At 40.5% G+C, this 18,467-nt stretch overlaps 1 protein-coding gene across 2 annotated transcripts; it reads left to right on the top strand.

The window, feature by feature from the left end:
- The first annotated feature begins 698 nt into the window (after positions 1 to 698).
- On the top strand, positions 699 to 17,091 carry LOC108930735 (nuclear GTPase SLIP-GC-like). 2 transcript variants are annotated; one of them, XM_018746135.2, is made up of 20 exons: positions 699 to 812; positions 3,727 to 3,772; positions 5,091 to 5,617; positions 7,426 to 7,539; positions 7,646 to 7,754; positions 7,899 to 8,127; positions 8,934 to 9,161; positions 9,304 to 9,495; positions 9,881 to 10,059; positions 10,680 to 10,719; positions 10,825 to 10,926; positions 11,219 to 11,345; positions 11,446 to 11,579; positions 12,068 to 12,247; positions 12,873 to 13,036; positions 13,376 to 13,505; positions 15,390 to 15,498; positions 16,015 to 16,145; positions 16,334 to 16,424; positions 16,780 to 17,091. In XM_018746135.2, the coding sequence occupies exons 3-20, from the start codon at positions 5,155 to 5,157 to the stop codon at positions 16,845 to 16,847; spliced, it is 2,790 nt and encodes a 929-aa protein (XP_018601651.2). In that variant the 5' UTR covers positions 699 to 812; positions 3,727 to 3,772; positions 5,091 to 5,154; the 3' UTR covers positions 16,848 to 17,091. The 2 variants fall into 2 exon arrangements, with proteins under 2 accessions (XP_018601651.2, XP_018601653.2); XM_018746137.2 differs by lacking the exon at positions 3,727 to 3,772.
- The last annotated feature ends 1,376 nt before the right edge of the window (positions 17,092 to 18,467 follow it).

Genomic DNA, 18,467 nt, shown 5'->3' with positions numbered 1-18,467 from the left:
TGTACCTGTGACAATAAACTTGAAACCTGAAATTCACTACAATGTTTCCAAGAGTTCTGTGTACGCAGCAACACATGTACTTTTTGTAAATCAATGCCAGCATAACAAAAAAGAAATGTTAAGATTGCAACGACCCGCGGTACTGTGTGTTTGAGCGGGGAAATTTGTTTACTGTAAATAGTTGAATTGTGGTGTAAATTGTAAACTAAGTGTTCAGCCACTGGGGACACTTCGCTTGTGGGGGAAATGATTGATGGGGTGACCGTGTTTGCCAGTTGGAAGAAAAAAAAAAAAAAAAGGCTGGGGACGCTAAGCAGACTGGGATGGCTGTGTTGAGGCACAGCTCCTTGAAGAAATGGGGTCCTCGGACCGAGAGCAATATTTGAAATGTGTGCCCGTGTCCTGCTAATAAAATGTTTATTATCAACGCTGTCTCTCTGTGTGTGTGTGTGTGTGTGTGTGTGTGTGTGTGTGTGTGTGTGTGTGTGTGTGTCGTTCTTCGCCCCATCCAAAGTACCCAGTGTGCCGCGTGCCACAATTTCTCAATAACAAGAACGGCAAAAAGTTAATGTTCACACACAAAAGTAGCACTAACGAATCATGTTTTTTTCTTTTTCTTTTGTGCGGTTTGTAGGTGCGGCGACTTCACTTTCGTTTCGCAAGAAGTGCGCAATTTCGACAGAGTCACGTGTCCAGTGTAGGGAGTGGCGTCGCGTGGTCAAAAGGTGGCGCGCGCGTCTCCTCGGGAGAACCTTTCAGTGTCCGTCGGTGCTGCTGCTGCGAGAGAGAGAGCGGGACCCTCAGGCGGGAAGGTAGGACTGTTTATCATGAGCTCTTTCCTCTCGGGCGGATTACATCTGTGCTCATTATTCACTTTCTCCCGAACTTGAGTCACGTGTCTCTTTTTCCGCGAGTACAGCTTGCGTTTACGTTTATTCATGATTTAGATGCTTTTTTTCCTTCTCTAAGGCGACTTAAGCGGGATGGAGGGTTGTATTTGTATTATCAGCTCACACACCTTATTCACCGCGGTGACTTAGACTGCTAGATACACTACTTACACTGGCTCATTCATCCATACATCAGACTCAGTAACACACACACACTCTTTTTGTGTCACTCACGCTATGGGCGAACCTGAACAGCATGACATGTCTTTGGACTGTGGGAGGAAACCAGAGCACCTGGAGGAGAAAATGCAAACTCCACACAGACTGACTGGGCATCCTCTCACACCACCCAACTACTGTGAGACCGCAGCGCTACTTGCTGTGCCACCATGCTGCCCATGTGTTCAGAGTTTCCCTGTGGCCATGTTGTTGACATTGTGATCCTGATTGTTGTTGTGGCAGTGCACGGAGGTGACTGTCACTCGTTGTGAGTGTTGTGTCCATCGGCTGTTGTTTGTGTTTTATTTTCCTAGTGAAGCTGGTCAAAGTTTTGCCGCAAACCTAATCGGTGAGCTGAAGTGTAGTGTTACTGAATGAAGGTATATGTATCTATTTATTATTTATTCATTCATTTATTTTTTCTCTGAAATTAATGAATAACTGCATTTGTTACAACATGCCATGTCGTGGATATACAACCCTTGGCATTCCTCTTCCAAAAAACGGAAACTCTGAGGAAGTACCGTAGTACAGTCAGGAAACCGACACAGAAAAACAGACATGTGTCAGCAGAGCAGCGTTTCGCTGCGCAAATACACTGTAATGTGGCCATCAGCGCCCTCCGATCTTCCGCATTCCAACGGTGGGATTGCAGCCCGGGAGGTTCTCGCCTGAGAAATCGAAACTTAGAGGACTCGTTTTGCATCGTGGAAAGTACATTTGCACAAGTAAATGGAAGTACAAAGGAAAAGTGTTTCCACTCTCACTTGTTTAAAACCCATACTGCAGACTGTTTTTTGTCTATACAAATATGTAATGTTCAAAACCAAATGCACAAAGGTTCTGGTTCCAGTGGTGGAATGACCTCCCTCTGTCACTCAGAGCTGCTGAATCCCTCTCTACATTTAAGAAGGGTCTCAGAACTCCTTCAGAATCACTTCTTCCCGGTCGCTTAAGTGCGTGATGAACGTGTAAATGTTTGTCTATTAATTTTGTGATTACAAACAGTCGAATAACGGAAAACCCTTCATACAGCTACTCGTGTGATGTATACCGGTTCGTATGGTGGAATGTGACAAATCTGGTCTGTACTCCGGAGTCACGTTTCTGCATTCGGATCTCTCCAAGTTCTAATGAACTCTGTGTATTGTTCTCTGAGATGTGTGTTGCTTTGCAGAAAAGCCTTGGAGAAAGTCATCTGCTGACCAAGAGTCGTCTTCACTGAACTCTTACTGTCTTTCAGTGAGAAATGACAAAATGACCGTGTCATGGACTGTAAGAGACGAGGCAGGAGACAGGAGATGCAGTAGCCCGTTACTGTGGGCTTTGATTTGCCCTTAGACAGGGGAGAAGGAAGGGGACGGGAAAGGGGGACCAGGGAACAGGTAGGGAGAGGTTTCGTGCTGGTCACGGAGGCTGGGAGAGTCGTCTCAGGGATCGGGATCGGGATCTCCTCGTTCTCCTCCTCGGTCTCTTCTTCCTACTGCTGGGCACCGGGGAAGAAATAAGGAGGGAAATCAGCCCCAGCTGTGGCTGCTTCGCCCCCGTCTCCGCCCCCTCCCCCGGGCGGCCTCGGCATGCTACGTGGACCTTTTCCAATGAAATCGCTTGCAAATCTCAATACAGTGTGACCCTGAAACAGGGCTCAAGCACTGGAAGTCTCTTCACAGTTGCATTTGTTTGTGTCTTGTATCTTTGGCCTGATGCTTTAGTTTTATTACTTTTTGTAAACTTCGAACTGTATCAAAATTCAAGATTTGTTAGTGCTGCATTTGTGCTCTTTCAAAAATCACATTTTTAGTACTTTTCACTAAATTTCTGCCTTTTTTTATCCCAGCTGTGGCACACCCTGCCCTGTTTGTGCTGTTCAAACCATAGTTGTGTTTTCTTGATGGCAGCTGTTGTGGTGTCGAATTCATTTTTGCTCCATGTAGCACGCCAAGGCTGCCCGGGGAGGAGGAGGCACCGGGGAAGAAATCGGGGATGAAATTAACCCCAGCTGTGGCTGCTTTAATCCCGTCTCCGCCCCCTCCCCGGCCAGCCTTGGCGTGCTACACACCATTACTGCCTTTCTTTCACATTAAGGGTTCTCTGTGTTTTATATGTGTAATAATTAACTGCATTAGAGAAAAACTAATGGATTGAATCCTATAACTGCATGTAAACATATAACAGTACAACTGTACTGTGATGTGTAAATATGACAGTGAGCACACGTGTCACTTAGCCGACTCTAGTATCTTTGTGTTTGTGATGCCGTATCAACGACAACTGTGTTAGTGTTCTCCTCCCGGTAGATATTTTGAGTAGTTTTTAATACCATACATATAATAACCAGTACATTATTACCCAGTTTATGCAACTCTCTGAATATAACAAAGAGGAATTGTTCTGTTTGACATTAGGTGCAGGCTGCCTAACAAAGTTTTGAATGTGAACTAGGAGAATTTATAGAGTCCATTTAAAGGAGAAAATTCCTCGTAGTATTTTTTTCATGCACCACTGAAGTGCTGAAAAATGAATAGATTTGCAGTTTTGCATTTTGTCCTTGATGGAACAGACATGGGGGGTTCAGAACTGCACAGATCACATGTCATTTTCTTTTCTCAACACACAGCTGCAATACATCACTGCCAACAGTGGTTCAGCGCAACACAAGCACAGTAAGTACATTGATTAGGGGCACTACAACAAGGGTTGGGGTTTGAACCTGTAACGTATTGTTCTTCAGAGGGACAGCTTTTACCATCCCACCACATTGCTGCTGCTTTTTCTTGTTTGACACAAAACACATTTCTTTAAACATATTTGTGCTTACTATACATTTTCTTTAAAAAGAAGAATGACAATGTATATCTGTGAGGAGATCAAACATCTTGGACAATGTCAGAATACTCTTAAAGCTGGAAAGGGCTGCAGAAGCTTTTCTGCAGACCTGGGCCTCTATAAGTCCACCACTGGGCAGGTAGTGCACACATGAAAGAAGTTCTACACCAGTTGCTGTTCTCCCTATTAGTGGGCATCCTACAGAGATCACACACACACACTGTCTGAAACCACTTGTCCCAAGCAGGATTGTTGGGAGTTGGAGTCTAACCCAGCAACACAGGACATAAGCCTGGAGGGGGAAGGGGATACACCCACTTGGGGTGCCAGTCCATCACAAGGCATACCAAGTGGGATTTGAACTCCAGACCCACTAGAAAGCAGGATCCAGCCAAACCTGCTGTGCCACCGTGCCACCATGCCACCCCTAAAACAAACAAAACATCCAGATTTAACTGAACTGGTTTTGTACAAAACTGTCATCTCTTAAAAATGATTTGGCAGGAATTCTGAAACTTGTGTACATGGGGCAACACTGTTCGTAGCAGTAATGCTGAAGCAAATTCTCAAAACCTTTTTGTTCTGCTTTTATTGTTCCAGTGTCTCAAATGAGTCTAAGTTAAGTTTATGCTGAATTCAGGATTTTTTTTTTTTAGCAAGACAAATGGTCCTTCTCAGAACTGTTTAACTCAGCGCTTCCATGACGTGAATTTCCTTTGCACAATACTTTGGTCTGTTACTGAGACTACAGAACACCACAGAAAAAACATCACTTAGACAGCTGTCATACAAGTTTTTGAGATGTTTTTCTATGCAAGGTATTATTTGTCAGTTGTTATTCACTGACGAGAAAGCTTTTATGTTCTCCGATATGATCTGTAGAGTATACATTTCATCAAAACTGTAATTTCAAAAATGGCACTGACTACTGTAATATATTAATGTTTTCTTGCATGGTGCTGGGTAGAAAGAGCAGAGGTTTGCAGCTTCCTCTTGTGCAGAGAAATGTCTGTAGAGGCCATTTCCGCCAGACTGGGGAGGATGTGCCTCTGCTTCCTGGAACTTTGACACTTGTACCTGCTGACTTTGACTTAGAAATTATTATTATCGTAACAATCGAATTACTTAACTGTAAAAATTTTGGTTTTTCCGCAGATCAGTGTCACAAAAGTAATTGTGAAGACTACTGTAAAAAAAAAAAAAAAAAAAAACATCCAAAATGAGCTCATCTTCTACAACCACTGATACACTGACAGAACCTTGCCCAGGTGTTCATCGATGTTCAGCCAAGAAATGTGACTGCTGTGACCACATGCTCACGAATATCAGTGAGTTCCGGGCCACACGTACAAGTAAGTCTTACAGCATCAACCAAGATCTGAGCTGTACAACGTCCAAAGTGATCTACATCATCCAGTGCAAAGTGTGCAGCATGCAGTATGTGGGGAAAACTGTGAGTGCCTTGAAAACAAGATTCTCTTCGCACAAAAGCTCCATCTCGAAAGAACAACATCGTCCACTAGCTAATCATTTTAACAGCAATGGACACCGTTTGGAAGATCTTCTGATATTTCCAATCGAGCAAGTCTGTGATCGCGACAGTCTTAAAGAGAGAGAGGCTTACTGGGTGGAAGAGCTTCAAACACTGGACTATGGAATAAATTTAGTGCCAAATGAATCTGGTAAGTATGTTTAATAGTATTCAAGTCTGAGACTCATGCACTTTGACCTTTGCTTATGACAACATAAACCATGTTAAAAAAAAAAAAAAAAAAGGTCAACGTGGTTTCTCAGCTTCCTTTCTGAATGTTTCACTACTCTCTTACCCTGGTTTATGCAGTCCTGTTTTATGTTCATTTAATTTATCAAGCAAGGGAAATTTACCTATGAGTGGCTTACATTGCAGTTTGAACAAGTCCCATATACTGTAGACAGAAATGTCAAAAAACTGTCCTTTATGATGCAAGGTAGTGCATGAGTGTGAGCAACATCAGAGCTGCTACCTCCTTCCAGTGTGACTGTTCTCTTCTGTCCCTGTTCTCCGTTCAGTCCCTGTGTGACCATGCTGAAACTTCTCAAGTGAAATGTTTACATTATGAGTTTCCTTTATTTAATTAATTTTGTTTTTTATGAAACATTGGGTAGTACAGTGTAGCAATTCTGTAATTCTCACCAAGAGGTCTTGGCCTGTTAGTGATGAGGATTTGGCTACCGTTGGCATAGCAGATCTCACCATGAGCTGTCCTTTAGGTTGTAACTGTTTGATGACCTACACTTTTTCTTATGATGTTCATACCAATCGTCATTTCGGTCCAATTTCATGACCGTTCAGTTTAGCAGCAGTTCAGGCTCAGGAAGCCACTATGCTTCTGAAGCAAAGTATGTGTATATAGTATGTGATGAGAGGAATAATTTATAGGTAAAACATCAAATGCTGTTGTGTTTGGACCATAAATTAATATTTCACTCTATTATTACAAAATTCTGTAGTAATACGACCAAATAAACTTGACGTTGCAGAACTATAATTCATTTTTTTTAATACTTAATCATACCTCTTAATAAAATATCCATCTAAAACTGCAAAATTACTGTAGGAATACTGATGGCACAAGGTAACACCACTGAAGAACAAGCACAACTGAGAAGAAAGTCCAGGGCGTTCGGGCGAGAATCCTGCACCAGTCTTGAATTTCACTGTATTTCTTGCAGCGTATTTGTGCTTCACTGCCTTCAGATCCAGCACTTTGTCTTGAATAGCCTGTTTCTGCACTCATCATACCTTTTCTCACTCCATGCCTCCTTCTCATCTCGTATCTGTGCCATTTATCCACTCATCATGACTATCGTCACATTATTTACATGTACGTGTATTGATTTATCAGACGCTTTCCTCCAAAGCGACATACATCTCATAGAAAATACAGTGTGTTTGTCATGCCCCCGGGAACAAGCAGATCAGCAACTCCCGCGTCTACTCGATGAGACCCAAGATAAAAGGAGCTCCAGGACCACAACACAACGCGGATTCTTGCAAACACCCTCATGGTTTTGCAGTTTTAGCGGATTCTCGTCTCGTCCTCATGACTCTTGTTACTGGTTCCTGACCTTCGCCTGTTTATCGACCACTGAGTTTTGTCTTGCCCCTCTTCTGACGTTCGTGCCTCAAAGACCTTCGCCTGTCCCTGACTGTGATCTTGTCCTGCCTTTCGAGCCTCTGGCACGAATAAAAACCAGCCCATACTTGGGTCCACCACCTACCTGTTTGTCTCTTGTCTGCCCGCCGCCATGACGGCGTTCATTACATTAGCAGGAAGAGATACTTAGATACGGATGTGTGATTCATAAGTACATTTAGTTTCTTTCCACCATATGAGCCAATGTTCATCACATGAGTAACTGCATAAAACTATCCGAATATCAACCAACCTCCTTGTTCCTCCTTATCATATCTCTCCTCCCATCTGCAAACCATTTATTTGAATCTCAGGGGCGCCTAAAAGGAGGAATGAGGAGGAATGTGGACCAAGACCACCGAAGAAAGCGAGGAAGAAGAACAGAGTACCTGTTTTCTCAAGTGAGACAGAAGGTCTTCTGACTGTGTGTAAGTTGCCCTCAAGTCAAAGTATATGGAATGATGTAACTCTGACTTCTGTATGAAATCACACTGCTGTTTGTAAATTCTATAAAGTACGTTGTGTGTTGACCAGGTGAAGACGCCACAGAAGAGGCCAGAAAGATTATCTCACAAGTTCACCAGAAACTCAAAAAGACTTCCTGCTCAAGAGCAGAAAGCTCTGAGTTTCTGCAAGATCTTAAGTAATATCTTTCCTTACACAGCAGTTTATTCTGATGGATGTGCTTTTAAAGACGCTATGTATATCTATTCAGACATTTTAAAATAAATTCATCAAATAACTTTGCACCATTTTTAGTGAACACATCTGTATGTTTTTTACACAGGAAGAAGATCTCAGATTTAAAAGAGCAGAAACTAAATGAGAAAATTTACATTGGTTTGCTTGGGAGGACAGGAGCTGGAAAGAGCTCCTTGATCAACGCGATTGTGGACGAAAGTCAGATCCTACCATCTGGAAGGCTGCATGCTTGTACATCAGTGCTTGTGTACGTACAGGCCAACGCTGAATTAGACAAAGATTACAGAGCAGACATTGAATTCATCAGCAAAGAGGTGAGCCACACGCAGTTTAGTAATTCATCAGAAGAATGGTCTGTGATCCATCCACAATTTCTCAGTTATTTGCTACAGTTACTCAGTTATGTGCACATTTTGCAACTAGCATTCTGTAAATATGAGGGTACAGACTATACCTCTGAAACACTTTTGTTCTGGAAATATATAGACTCTACAAAATCAAGTACTTTACTATTCATTCCCTGTGCTGTTGATGCTTGACTGTGTACTAAAATCTTGACTATTGATGTGTTGCCTTCAAGAGCAGCAGATCCAAGGTATGAGGTTGCTGGAGAGATAAGGGAAGCAGGAGACCCCATTCATTTATATTTTCTGTGATAAAGCCAAATTTTGACAGCATGCATCATGCCTTTAGCATTTTCCCTGTCACTGTTGTACAGCTGTAACAGTTATTCTCTACGGTTTTGGTTTTGTGTCATTGGAAAAACTGTTAATTTCCATCATTTGAAGCATTTCTTTATCTTTATTGAAGCAGCAATATAATTGTTTGGTGTGGTAGTGATAGAATAATTTGATAAATATAGAAGTAAGTATGTACAATACTGAGCCCCAGTATATCACTGGGGATAATCACAGAACACTTATGGACATGGAAATTTTGGTGGAATAGTTATTGAACAGATCTGTACTGGATAAAAGTCGGTGCCTGTAACTTAGTTACACTGTAAGTTGCTCTGTGTGAACGTTTGCTAAACTGTAATTATTAATACCGGATGACCATTAATGCACAGTGAGAAATGTTATCTTTAATTAAAAAATACCCTCAAAAATATTTTATTTAGGACTGGGAGGCAGAGCTACGCTTTCTGGTGGAAATACTGTCTAATGAGCAGGGTGAGAGGCCCAATGCAGACAGTGAGGGTGACAAGGAGATGCAAAAAATGGCTGAAGAAAAAATTAGGGCCATTTATGGAGAAGAAGGACTTCGGAAGAGTTACGACGAACTGGTGGGAAATAGACAATTTCCACAGATTCCGGAAAATTGCAGGAGAACTTTTACTTTCCATACTGTAAGTGTCATATAATGACAACTGGACTGGGGAAGTCATATTTTCCTAACAAAAATACATTAAATGCATTAAAATGGTTTTTCAAGTAATATTTTATACAAATATTTTAATGTGAGTAATGCATCAACCATCTTCCACACAGGCTGCTGAACTATCGCAAAACATTGGCTGTTACATTCGGAGTGACAAGAAAATGAACCAGCAGTACTGGCCTCTGGTGAAGTGTGTGACCATCTCCCTTCCTCGCTCCCCTGCTCTCCTGGACAGAATTGTGCTGGTGGACCTTCCTGGGGCTGGAGACGCCAACAAACAGAGAGATGAGATGTGGAAGGAGGTAATTGTACATGGAACTGTAGGATTTATACTTTCACACTGATTTTAACACAGAATTGTATTATGTGTTTGTGAAATCAGAGTGTCTCAGGCAGTCAGTCTCTTCAGAAATCTGAGAAACACACACACACATATTGACTGAAAGCGCTTGTCCTAAGTGAGGTCGCGGAGAGCCGGAGCCTAACCCGGCAACACAGGGCGTAAGGCTGGAGGGGGAGGGGACACACCCAGGATGGGACGCCAGGCCATTTCAAGGCACCCCAAGCAGGACTCGAACCCCAGACCCCCCAGAGAGCAAGCATAGGCCAAACCCGCTGTGCCACCATGCTCCCCTTAAATCTGAGAAAGGAATCATAAACAGAAAGCGCTGCTGTTTGTGTGCACAGTGCCTGAGCCGCTGCGCCTCCATCTGGATCGTCAATGACATCAACAGAGCTCTGTCTGACAAAGAGGCGCATAAAATCTTTCAGGAAAGTTTGAGGAGCATCGCTGGAGGAGGGGAGTGTCACAACATCACTTTCATCTGCACCAAAACAGATCTAGTCAACGTAGAGGAGATCAGAAGGTAAATATGTTTATTAGATCACAATTAGATCAGAATGTGAGTATCCCTAGTATATTGTGGTTCTACTGTATGTATCATCAAAAGTTACATAAATATTTTAAGACTGAATTTGCTATATATTTGCAATAGCTCTGACAGGGTAATTATCTTCAGCCAGTTAACCTTCCGACATGTTTGCACTGCTGTTGATTGCAATTGAAGATCAGTAGTGGAAAATGGTTCTGAAGAAGGACTTTTACTTTTAAAAATGCTCGGTCACCGATGGTGTGCAATAGTTCATGATGGAATATGTGATATTCCGTGGCCAAGGGACAGTTATTAGTGCAGCTGTTGAAGATAGGCTTGTAACATAAGAACTGTTGCTTTGTTCCCGCTGCTCCTCTATTGGCTCTGAGCTCCTGTACAGTGGTGCTTGAAAGTTTGTCACCCTTTAGCATTCTCTCTCTTTCTGCATAAATATAACCTAAAACACCCTGGTCACTTTTCCACTTAAGTCCTAACACTATATAAAGAGTAACAGATAAAAAGTTTTGAACTGTAAACTTTTCAAGGATATGGTGTCTCCTGTCAGCTGCTGTATTTTCCACTTCATACTTCAGTTAAGATTTTTGCTCTTTCAGTGAGGTCAGCAATCAGGACCTTGACTTAACTGAACCCGAGGTAAAAATGTATACGTTTTATTATAGAAGTTTATTATTATCAGTCATCTGAACTATTTCAAAAGGTTTTCATTTGAACACACTGAAGAAAGACTATTTTTAATAGGACTCTCCAGATTATGAGAGGAAAGAGAAACAGGCCTGCATACTGTACCAAAATACAGAAGCCAAATGTGAGATAGAAAAAAGTCACAAAGCCAAGGTTCAGGTAAGATTTGTCTTTTAACGTTAAGTTAAATTTACTGTATACATTTGTTTCTGTTTTCATAAGTTTATACTGTATTTTGGAGATGATTGATTTTACACAGGTCTTTACGTAGCCAGTGTCAAGCAGCTTTTTAAATGAACTCTAACAGGAATGAATATTGCAGGGGACTTTAACTGTTTCACACTAATTCACTTCTTTGTCTCACTAAAACCGCACTGTTTATGTGACAGATCATTGCGTTGTGTCAAGAAAATCTGAGGTATGCACAGCCAATATTTCTGTGTTGTTTCAGAAACTGCTATTTGGTGAGGGAGACGAGGAGATTTCAGACAGTTTCTTTCACGTGTTCACTGTGAGCTCTTCAGAATACAAGAAGATCAAGCAGGGAAAGTCCTCAGTTCTCGACTGCAACGAGACTGGTCAGTGATGGATGTCAGTAGTTAAAATCAAGGGCTTTTTCTTTAATAGCTCTGGATGTTTGTGCTTCTATTATATGCGTTGTCATTTTCTTTTTTGAAGAATTGCCCCTGCTGATAGAGCACATCAAGAAACTGTATGTGTCACATTCAGAGAAGGAAGTAAAAGATTATGTATCAGACATTTCTGGGCTTGTTTCATATCTGCACCTCGCGAAGAACCCCTGCAATGACAAGGTATGATATTACTTATTGAAGAAATCTAATCATCATCTTTCATTACTTTATTCTTCATCAGACTATTAACATTTTTCTTACTTCAACTACAATTTTTAGGTACCATCCTTTATTTTACATTAAATTTTCTTTTCTTCTCAGTTTTGAAATAATCTGGGACTTTAACTGTGAGAAACAAGGCAGTAATAGAGCTTTCTAATAAGTAAATAAATAAATAAATAATATTTTTAATAAGAATGGGGGTGCGGTGGCGCAGTGGGTTGGACCACAGTCCTGCTCTCCGGTGGGTCTGGGGTTCAAGTCCCGCTTGGGGTTCCTTATGACTGACTGGCGTCCCGTCCTGGGTGTGTGTCCCCTCCCCCTTACGCCCTGTGTTGCAAGGTAGGCTCCGGTTCCCCGTGACCCCGTATGGGAGAAGTGGTTCTGAAAGTGTGTGTGTGTGTGTGTGTGTGTGTGTGTTTTTAATAAAATGTTCTACATTTCTACAGATTAAGTCATTCAATGACAGCGAATTTGATCGGCTTAAAAAGGATTTGTTCAAAACATGTCAGACACTAGAAAAATTTCTGAGTGAGGTCCACAGTGACCTCAAAGAAAACCTGGAGAGTGGAGCTAAAGCAGCTGAGAAAGAATCCTGGGACAATGCAAAAGCGAAAGTTATAGACCCAGTAAGTGACAAACAGGACAAGTGCACCATGCAATCTGAGTTAAGTGTATGAAGCTAAATTACAAAGTCTTCAATATTTAGCTCTTCAGTTGGAATCAATCAAATTGTTAATGTTGTGGATACTTGACTTACCATTGTAGATTATTTCAGTCTCAGCGAATTACTCTTTATTTAAAAATGCAAGCATCTATACATGTATTCTGCTTGGAATTAGATCAGTTTCCTTTATTTAGTATATAATTAGGATATAATTATTTGTAATATATTTTTGTATCTTCAAACAGTGTCACTACTGATGTTACTAATTAGCTTAATGTTTACTTAGTTTCTTTACAGTAACACTATATGATAACCATACAAGATAGATGTAACATTATGTGAAAGTACTTCATTACAGTACTTGATGTGTATGCCAGTTGTTTAAGAATAATTTTATTCTAAAAGTAATACACCTATCTAGTTCTTACAGTTTTTGGTAGGTCATGTGTTTCAGTTTTAATTATAAGGTACAGTAAGAAAAAAATCCACACAGAAAAAGAAAACCTTATGGACTAATGCTGCTTTACTAATTACATGTTTAATTCATTAGGGGTGATTTTTGCTGCTTTTGTTTCCCATTCCCACAGACAAAGAGAGATTTCAGGGGCTACCATAAGACACTCAAGGCCTTGTGCAAAAACAATGGGTTTTTCAGGTCTCGCAATGGAGACATTATTGACCTGAACTATACACTCTCAGAGTCCATGTACAGACAAATGAACAAAACCAATTTATTTCTAAAAACTTTCAGGTAAGTTTTTTGAGAAGACTTTTTCCTACCTCATAACTCAAAACCTGGAGGTCCTTATGGCACGTGAAATAGTGCAATACTCCTTTTACCCAGTGTAGCACACTGAGCTCTTCTTATACAGGTGTATGTCACATGTCCAAGGTGAGTGATTAATTTGTTCTGACATGACAATGACATGACATTGCTCAAAGTTATCAATGTGTAAAGTAATTTAAAAATACACATTTGTACATTATTTTTTTTCTAAAATCATTTGTTTTGTTAAACTGACTTTTTACCCAGATTATTGCAGCTTTTTTGTGAAAAGGAATTTTTTTAATATTGATATTGTGATTTAAGCTCTAGAGGAAGAAAATCAATAAATGGGAATTTTGAGAGTTTTCAAGTAAACTTCATCTCATCTGATCAACTGAAAAAGTATAGGATGGAGCAAGAAAAATACCTACGTCTGGTTTACATTAAAATAAAGGTGGGAAAGCAGTAGCACTTTAAATTGCTACAAATTTCGAAAAATTATCATAAAAACTGTTTTTACACAGTTAAGAGAAACAGACTGTAAACTGTTTGCTTTTAAAAAATAAATGTAAATTCTGAATATGGAGATATTAATTCTTAAACTGAAACTTGATTTTAGCGGTCTGTACGTATAACTGTACAACATGCTTTTCTCGTATATATTGTACGTTTTAATGCGGTGTTTCTACAACCCCAATTCTACAAAAGTAGGGAGAGCATGTAAAATGGTAATAAAGACAGGCAGGAGTGCTTTTTTAAATTTACTTTGACTTGTATTCAAACAAAAACAGTGTAAAGAATGTTTTTCATGTTTTACCTTAATCAACTGCATTGTATTTTGAAGATATGTTTATTCTGAGGGTGGCGCGGTGGGTTGGACCACAGTCCTCCTCTCCGGTGGGTCTGGGGTTTGAGTCCCGCTTGGGGTGCCTTGTGACAGACTGGTGTCCTGTCCTGGGTGTGTCCCCTCCCCCTCCGGCCTTACGTCCTGTGTTACCGGGTAGGCTCTGGTTCCCTGTGACCCTGTATGGGACAAGCGGTTGTGAAAATGTGTGTGTGTGTGTGTGTGTGTGGTAGGTTTGGCTGGTGCCTGCTGTGTGGTGGGTCTGGGGTTCAAGTCCTACTTGGAGTGCCTTCCAACAGTTTGGTCTCCCATCCTGGATGTGTCCATGACCCCGCTCCGGTCAAGCGGTTGACGTTGGTTGGTTTATTCTGAAGTTTTCTGCAACATGTTCCAAAAAAGTTGGGACGGGGTAGTTTATGACTAATAACAATGTTGTCATAGTTGGAAGGAAGCGACAGACCCAGTTGCAGGTGCACCATTTATTGGCAAACATGGACAGACAAGGAATAGACAAAGTATGGTAGTCAATGGACAGGCAGTAGGTCACCGAGGAGCAAACTTTATTTCGTGGAGAATCCAACATTAGGGTCAGAAGCAAAGTCGTGGGTCAGGAAAACCAGGAATACGTAGACACAGGGTAAGGAGACGGCAGAAAAGGGGAACTCGCTCGAACTGCACTGGCGCTGTGGTTGCGGTGTGATCAAATGAGGTTCCTCAAGTGGATGTATTCAGTGCAGTCCTCTTATACCCCTGCTCCCCCACCTGCTGCAGGTACATCTGCTTTGTGCAGGGGCGGGGGCGTGACAGATGTCACAAGTTGAATTGAGGTGATATTAAACAGGTGAGGCAGTCGTGTTACAGTATATAAGGAGCCTCCAAAAAAGGCCTAGTCCTTCAAGAGCAAGGATGGGTTGAGGCTCCCCCGTTTGCTAACATTTGTCAGCGAATAATCCAGCACTTTGAGAACAACGTTCCCCATCAACAAATTGGTAGGATTTTGGGACTATCACTCTGTACAGTGCACAATATAATGAAAAGATTCAAGGAATATAGTCAAATCTCGTTCCGTAAGGGGCAAGGCCGTTATTAAAAGACATGATGATGTTACACAGCGGTAAACTCGACTGTACCAACTTTTTTGGAGCGTGTTGCAGGTATCAATTCCAGAATAAATGTATATATTCAAAAAATAATGCAGCCAATTAGATAAAACACAAAATACCTTGTCTTTACACTGTTTTTGTTTAAATACAAGCCATAGTAAACATACAAATCACTCCTTTTTGTTTTTATTTGCATTTTTCATACTGTCCCAACTAAATTGGGATCGTAAATCCACACATATATGTTTCTAGCATTGTTTATATTAGAATTAGAATACTTATAAAATTATTTATTAAAATTTAAAAAAAGAGTTTTATTGGGTTTTTGCGTGTGCTATTGGTTTGTTTTTCTTCTTTGGATATTAAACAATTTTTTGTAAAAATGCTGTAGCAAAGAAAATTGCTAAGACACTTGGAGAAGGAAACTCTTCACAGAAAGAAGTGCATCTACAATTCCCTCAGTGATTCTGTCCGGGAGACCATGCAGCCAACTTATTCAAGTAGGACTCCCGCCATAATATATGACACTTGTGTTTTATGTATCTGTAGGTAAAACAAGATGTAACCTAAAGGCAACTGAAAAATAATGATGATGAAAGACGATAATGAAAGTATTTCTTTGCAAATATTGTTATTTGAAAATGTTCTATTACATTTATTTATTTAGCAGATGCTTTTCTGCAAAGTGATGTACATCGCATACAAAATACAATTTGTGCATTACATTAGGAGAAAGAGACATAGCTGCAGTTGTGTGATTCTTATATACAGTTAGTTTCCTTCCTTCATCACATGCACTGATATTAATCACAGAAGTAACTGCAGCAGTAGCTATTACAGATGAATAATTCATTATTTAAGTGATAAGTGAATGATATCCCTTTCACCTAGATGTATGTGTATGAATACTGTAATTGACGCTAGTTTTGCAAAGTTTGTATTAGTTTGCAAATTAACAATAAGTATGTAATTTGTGTATGCCATCCAAATGTTCTCTTGCGTTTTATGTATTGTAGAGTGTGCTGGAACTATGAGATACACTGTCACACAGATTCAGAATGAGCTCAATGATAAGATTTCATCTTCCAAAAATACAATGTTCCAAGAAGCAATGAATGAGATGCTCAGACAATTTGATGATCTGAAGGTTGGTTTTCTTTATTCTGTGTGATAACCCATCTACCTTCATAGCTCCTTATCGGTATCATGTTAGTAGGCATACCCAATGTACAACAACATTTCACAATCATACTCATTTTAATATTGTTTAGAAAATTAAGTATATTACAAGTTCTTTTTTAAGTTATTACATAATTTAATGTGTGCACATTTTAGAACTGGATTCTGAGAGAACTGGAGGCAGACATGTTGATAGCAATGAAACTGGCACTGACTCAGATTCCGGATGACTTTGTAGATCTTCCTGGTAAGCGCTGGCCATTAACTGTTCCACTTACAGTAATCTTGTAGACTTTTTATCCTCTGGGGAGGTGACAGTGGTCTTGTTGTATCTCAGTGCTGCACTGGAATAAATACTTGTACCCTTAATTCTGGGATAGTGAGAAATATCATCTTAAAGTAGAAATTTTTAATATTAAATAGTTATATATTTATAAAAAGGTATTTCAGATTTTATTAAAGTATTTCATTTTTTAAGCATCATAAACCCTTAGGTAATTTTGTTTTCTTATCTCTGAATCAGCTGCTGAAAGTCATATACAATACCTGTAATTTGCACCTGTATTTCCAGTAATTAGTAGCAGAACTGCTCTTTTTTTCAGATGTTGATGAAGAATTGGAGATACTGAAGACACACTGCGAATCCTTGGATCTTAAGCTTTTTGTTTGAGTGGTTCTTAACTCTGTTTGCATTGAGAGGCCCTTGATGAGAATACCCATAAAATGTAACAATAATTTCTCCTATTTGACATTACACTGTTGAGGCAGGAACACATGAGCTGTAAACACTGGAGAAGTGAGCTGACTTCACAAGGTGGGGCAGCTGATCCCTGTAGATCTAGAGGTGGCAAGTTTGAATCCCATCTCTAGCTGCAGTACCCTTGAGTGAGGTACTTCCCTTGAATTGCTACAGTAAAATTAGCCAGCTGTATACATGGGCAAATACTAGTTCCTTTAACATCAGATAAATGAATAAATGTTAGAAGGTCTGACTGTGACGGTCGCAGTCACTACAGACAGGAACTTTAGGGGGGGAGAAAAAAGGATTAGTGAAGAAAATATAATTAAAACTAATTTGGTCAATTCCTGCCAAAGAACTACTTCATGTCCTGGTTCTCTACCTGTTTACAGTTGAACCGGTGCACATAATTAACGGGGTGTGTGGAAACAGTAGCCTATAATTAGATGATAACTGGGAAACTCCAAGGTTGGCCATTAATTAACTTCAGAATTGATACTTAGATATTAGATTTCTATTATTATCATTTAATGATGTTATCTGAATACTGATTAAGTTTGCCATTTTTATTCATTTAAGCACTTTTCTGAGGGCGCTAGTAATGGGTGTGTCGCATGAATTTAAAGTTATTTTAACGTCATTTGTGCCAGGCTGCCTGGGTAACCAGTGCCTTTCCTGTAGCTAAGCTAGGAGACCCAAGGTTTCCTCGGACTCTCGGCGATGTCTTTTCTCACAACTGCTTTTCAAGTCATTTTCAAAACATTAATTTTGCCTCTGCATTTTATTAACCTACATGTCTTTGTAATCACTGTTTAATTTTCAATAAACGCAACGTACACCTGGCTTGCGCTGATTATTTTCAAAAGAGACAAAGAAAGTTCGCTAAAGGAGCCGTTTGCCGCGCTACCTGACGTCACCATTCTCGCGAGACAAATGACGTGCAAAATGGCGCCTGGGAGGGCGGTGCTCGCGCGACGGACTGCGTGACGAGGGAGGGTAGCGGGCGCCTCGCCTCACATAGAAAGAAGAGCGACCTTAATTTGTTCCTGAAAGTGATGCAGACGTAGAAATTTAGGATCCGAAAAGTCAGTTTCCCATAGTTATAATTATTTATCAGACACTTTTCTCCAAAGTGATTTCCATTTGTTCCAATGAACTCAATCAATGAATGATCAGCCCACACACATTTTCACCGTGGTGACTTACACTGCTAGATACACTACTTACACTGGGTCATTCATCCATACATACATCAGTGGAACACACACAGTAGGGGTGAACCTGAACAGCTTGTTTTTTGGGCTGTGGGAGGAAACCAGAGCACGAAACCCACGCAGACACAGGAAGAACATGAAAACTCCACCCAGACTGAGCTGGGATCGAACCCACGTTCTCTCACACCGCTCGCTGTACCACCATGCTGCATTTATTATTTATTATTCTCCCCAAAATGACCCTCATGTATAAATGGGTAAACATGAGCATTCAGTCACCTCGGTTAAATGTGCCAGATACATTTTTTCTTTCGTGGTCAAATACTTGTGTTGTGCA

Source organism: Scleropages formosus, chromosome 15 (assembly GCF_900964775.1).
Source record: "Scleropages formosus chromosome 15, fSclFor1.1, whole genome shotgun sequence".
Lineage (NCBI taxonomy): Eukaryota > Metazoa > Chordata > Actinopteri > Osteoglossiformes > Osteoglossidae > Scleropages > Scleropages formosus.
This window is presented reverse-complemented; position numbering and strand designations above follow the sequence as displayed.

What these genes read in the sequence shown, in the direction of transcription:
- LOC108930735 (XM_018746137.2), top strand. Translation starts at nt 5,155, where the DNA reads ATGAGCTCATCTTCTACAACCACTGATACACTGACAGAACCTTGCCCA. An exon ending in TTTAGTGCCAAATGAATCTG is followed by an intron (nt 5,618 to 7,425) that starts GTAAGTATGTTT and finishes TTTGAATCTCAG; the next exon opens with GGGCGCCTAAAAGGAGGAAT. An exon ending in AACGTAGAGGAGATCAGAAG is followed by an intron (nt 10,060 to 10,679) that starts GTAAATATGTTT and finishes TTGCTCTTTCAG; the next exon opens with TGAGGTCAGCAATCAGGACC.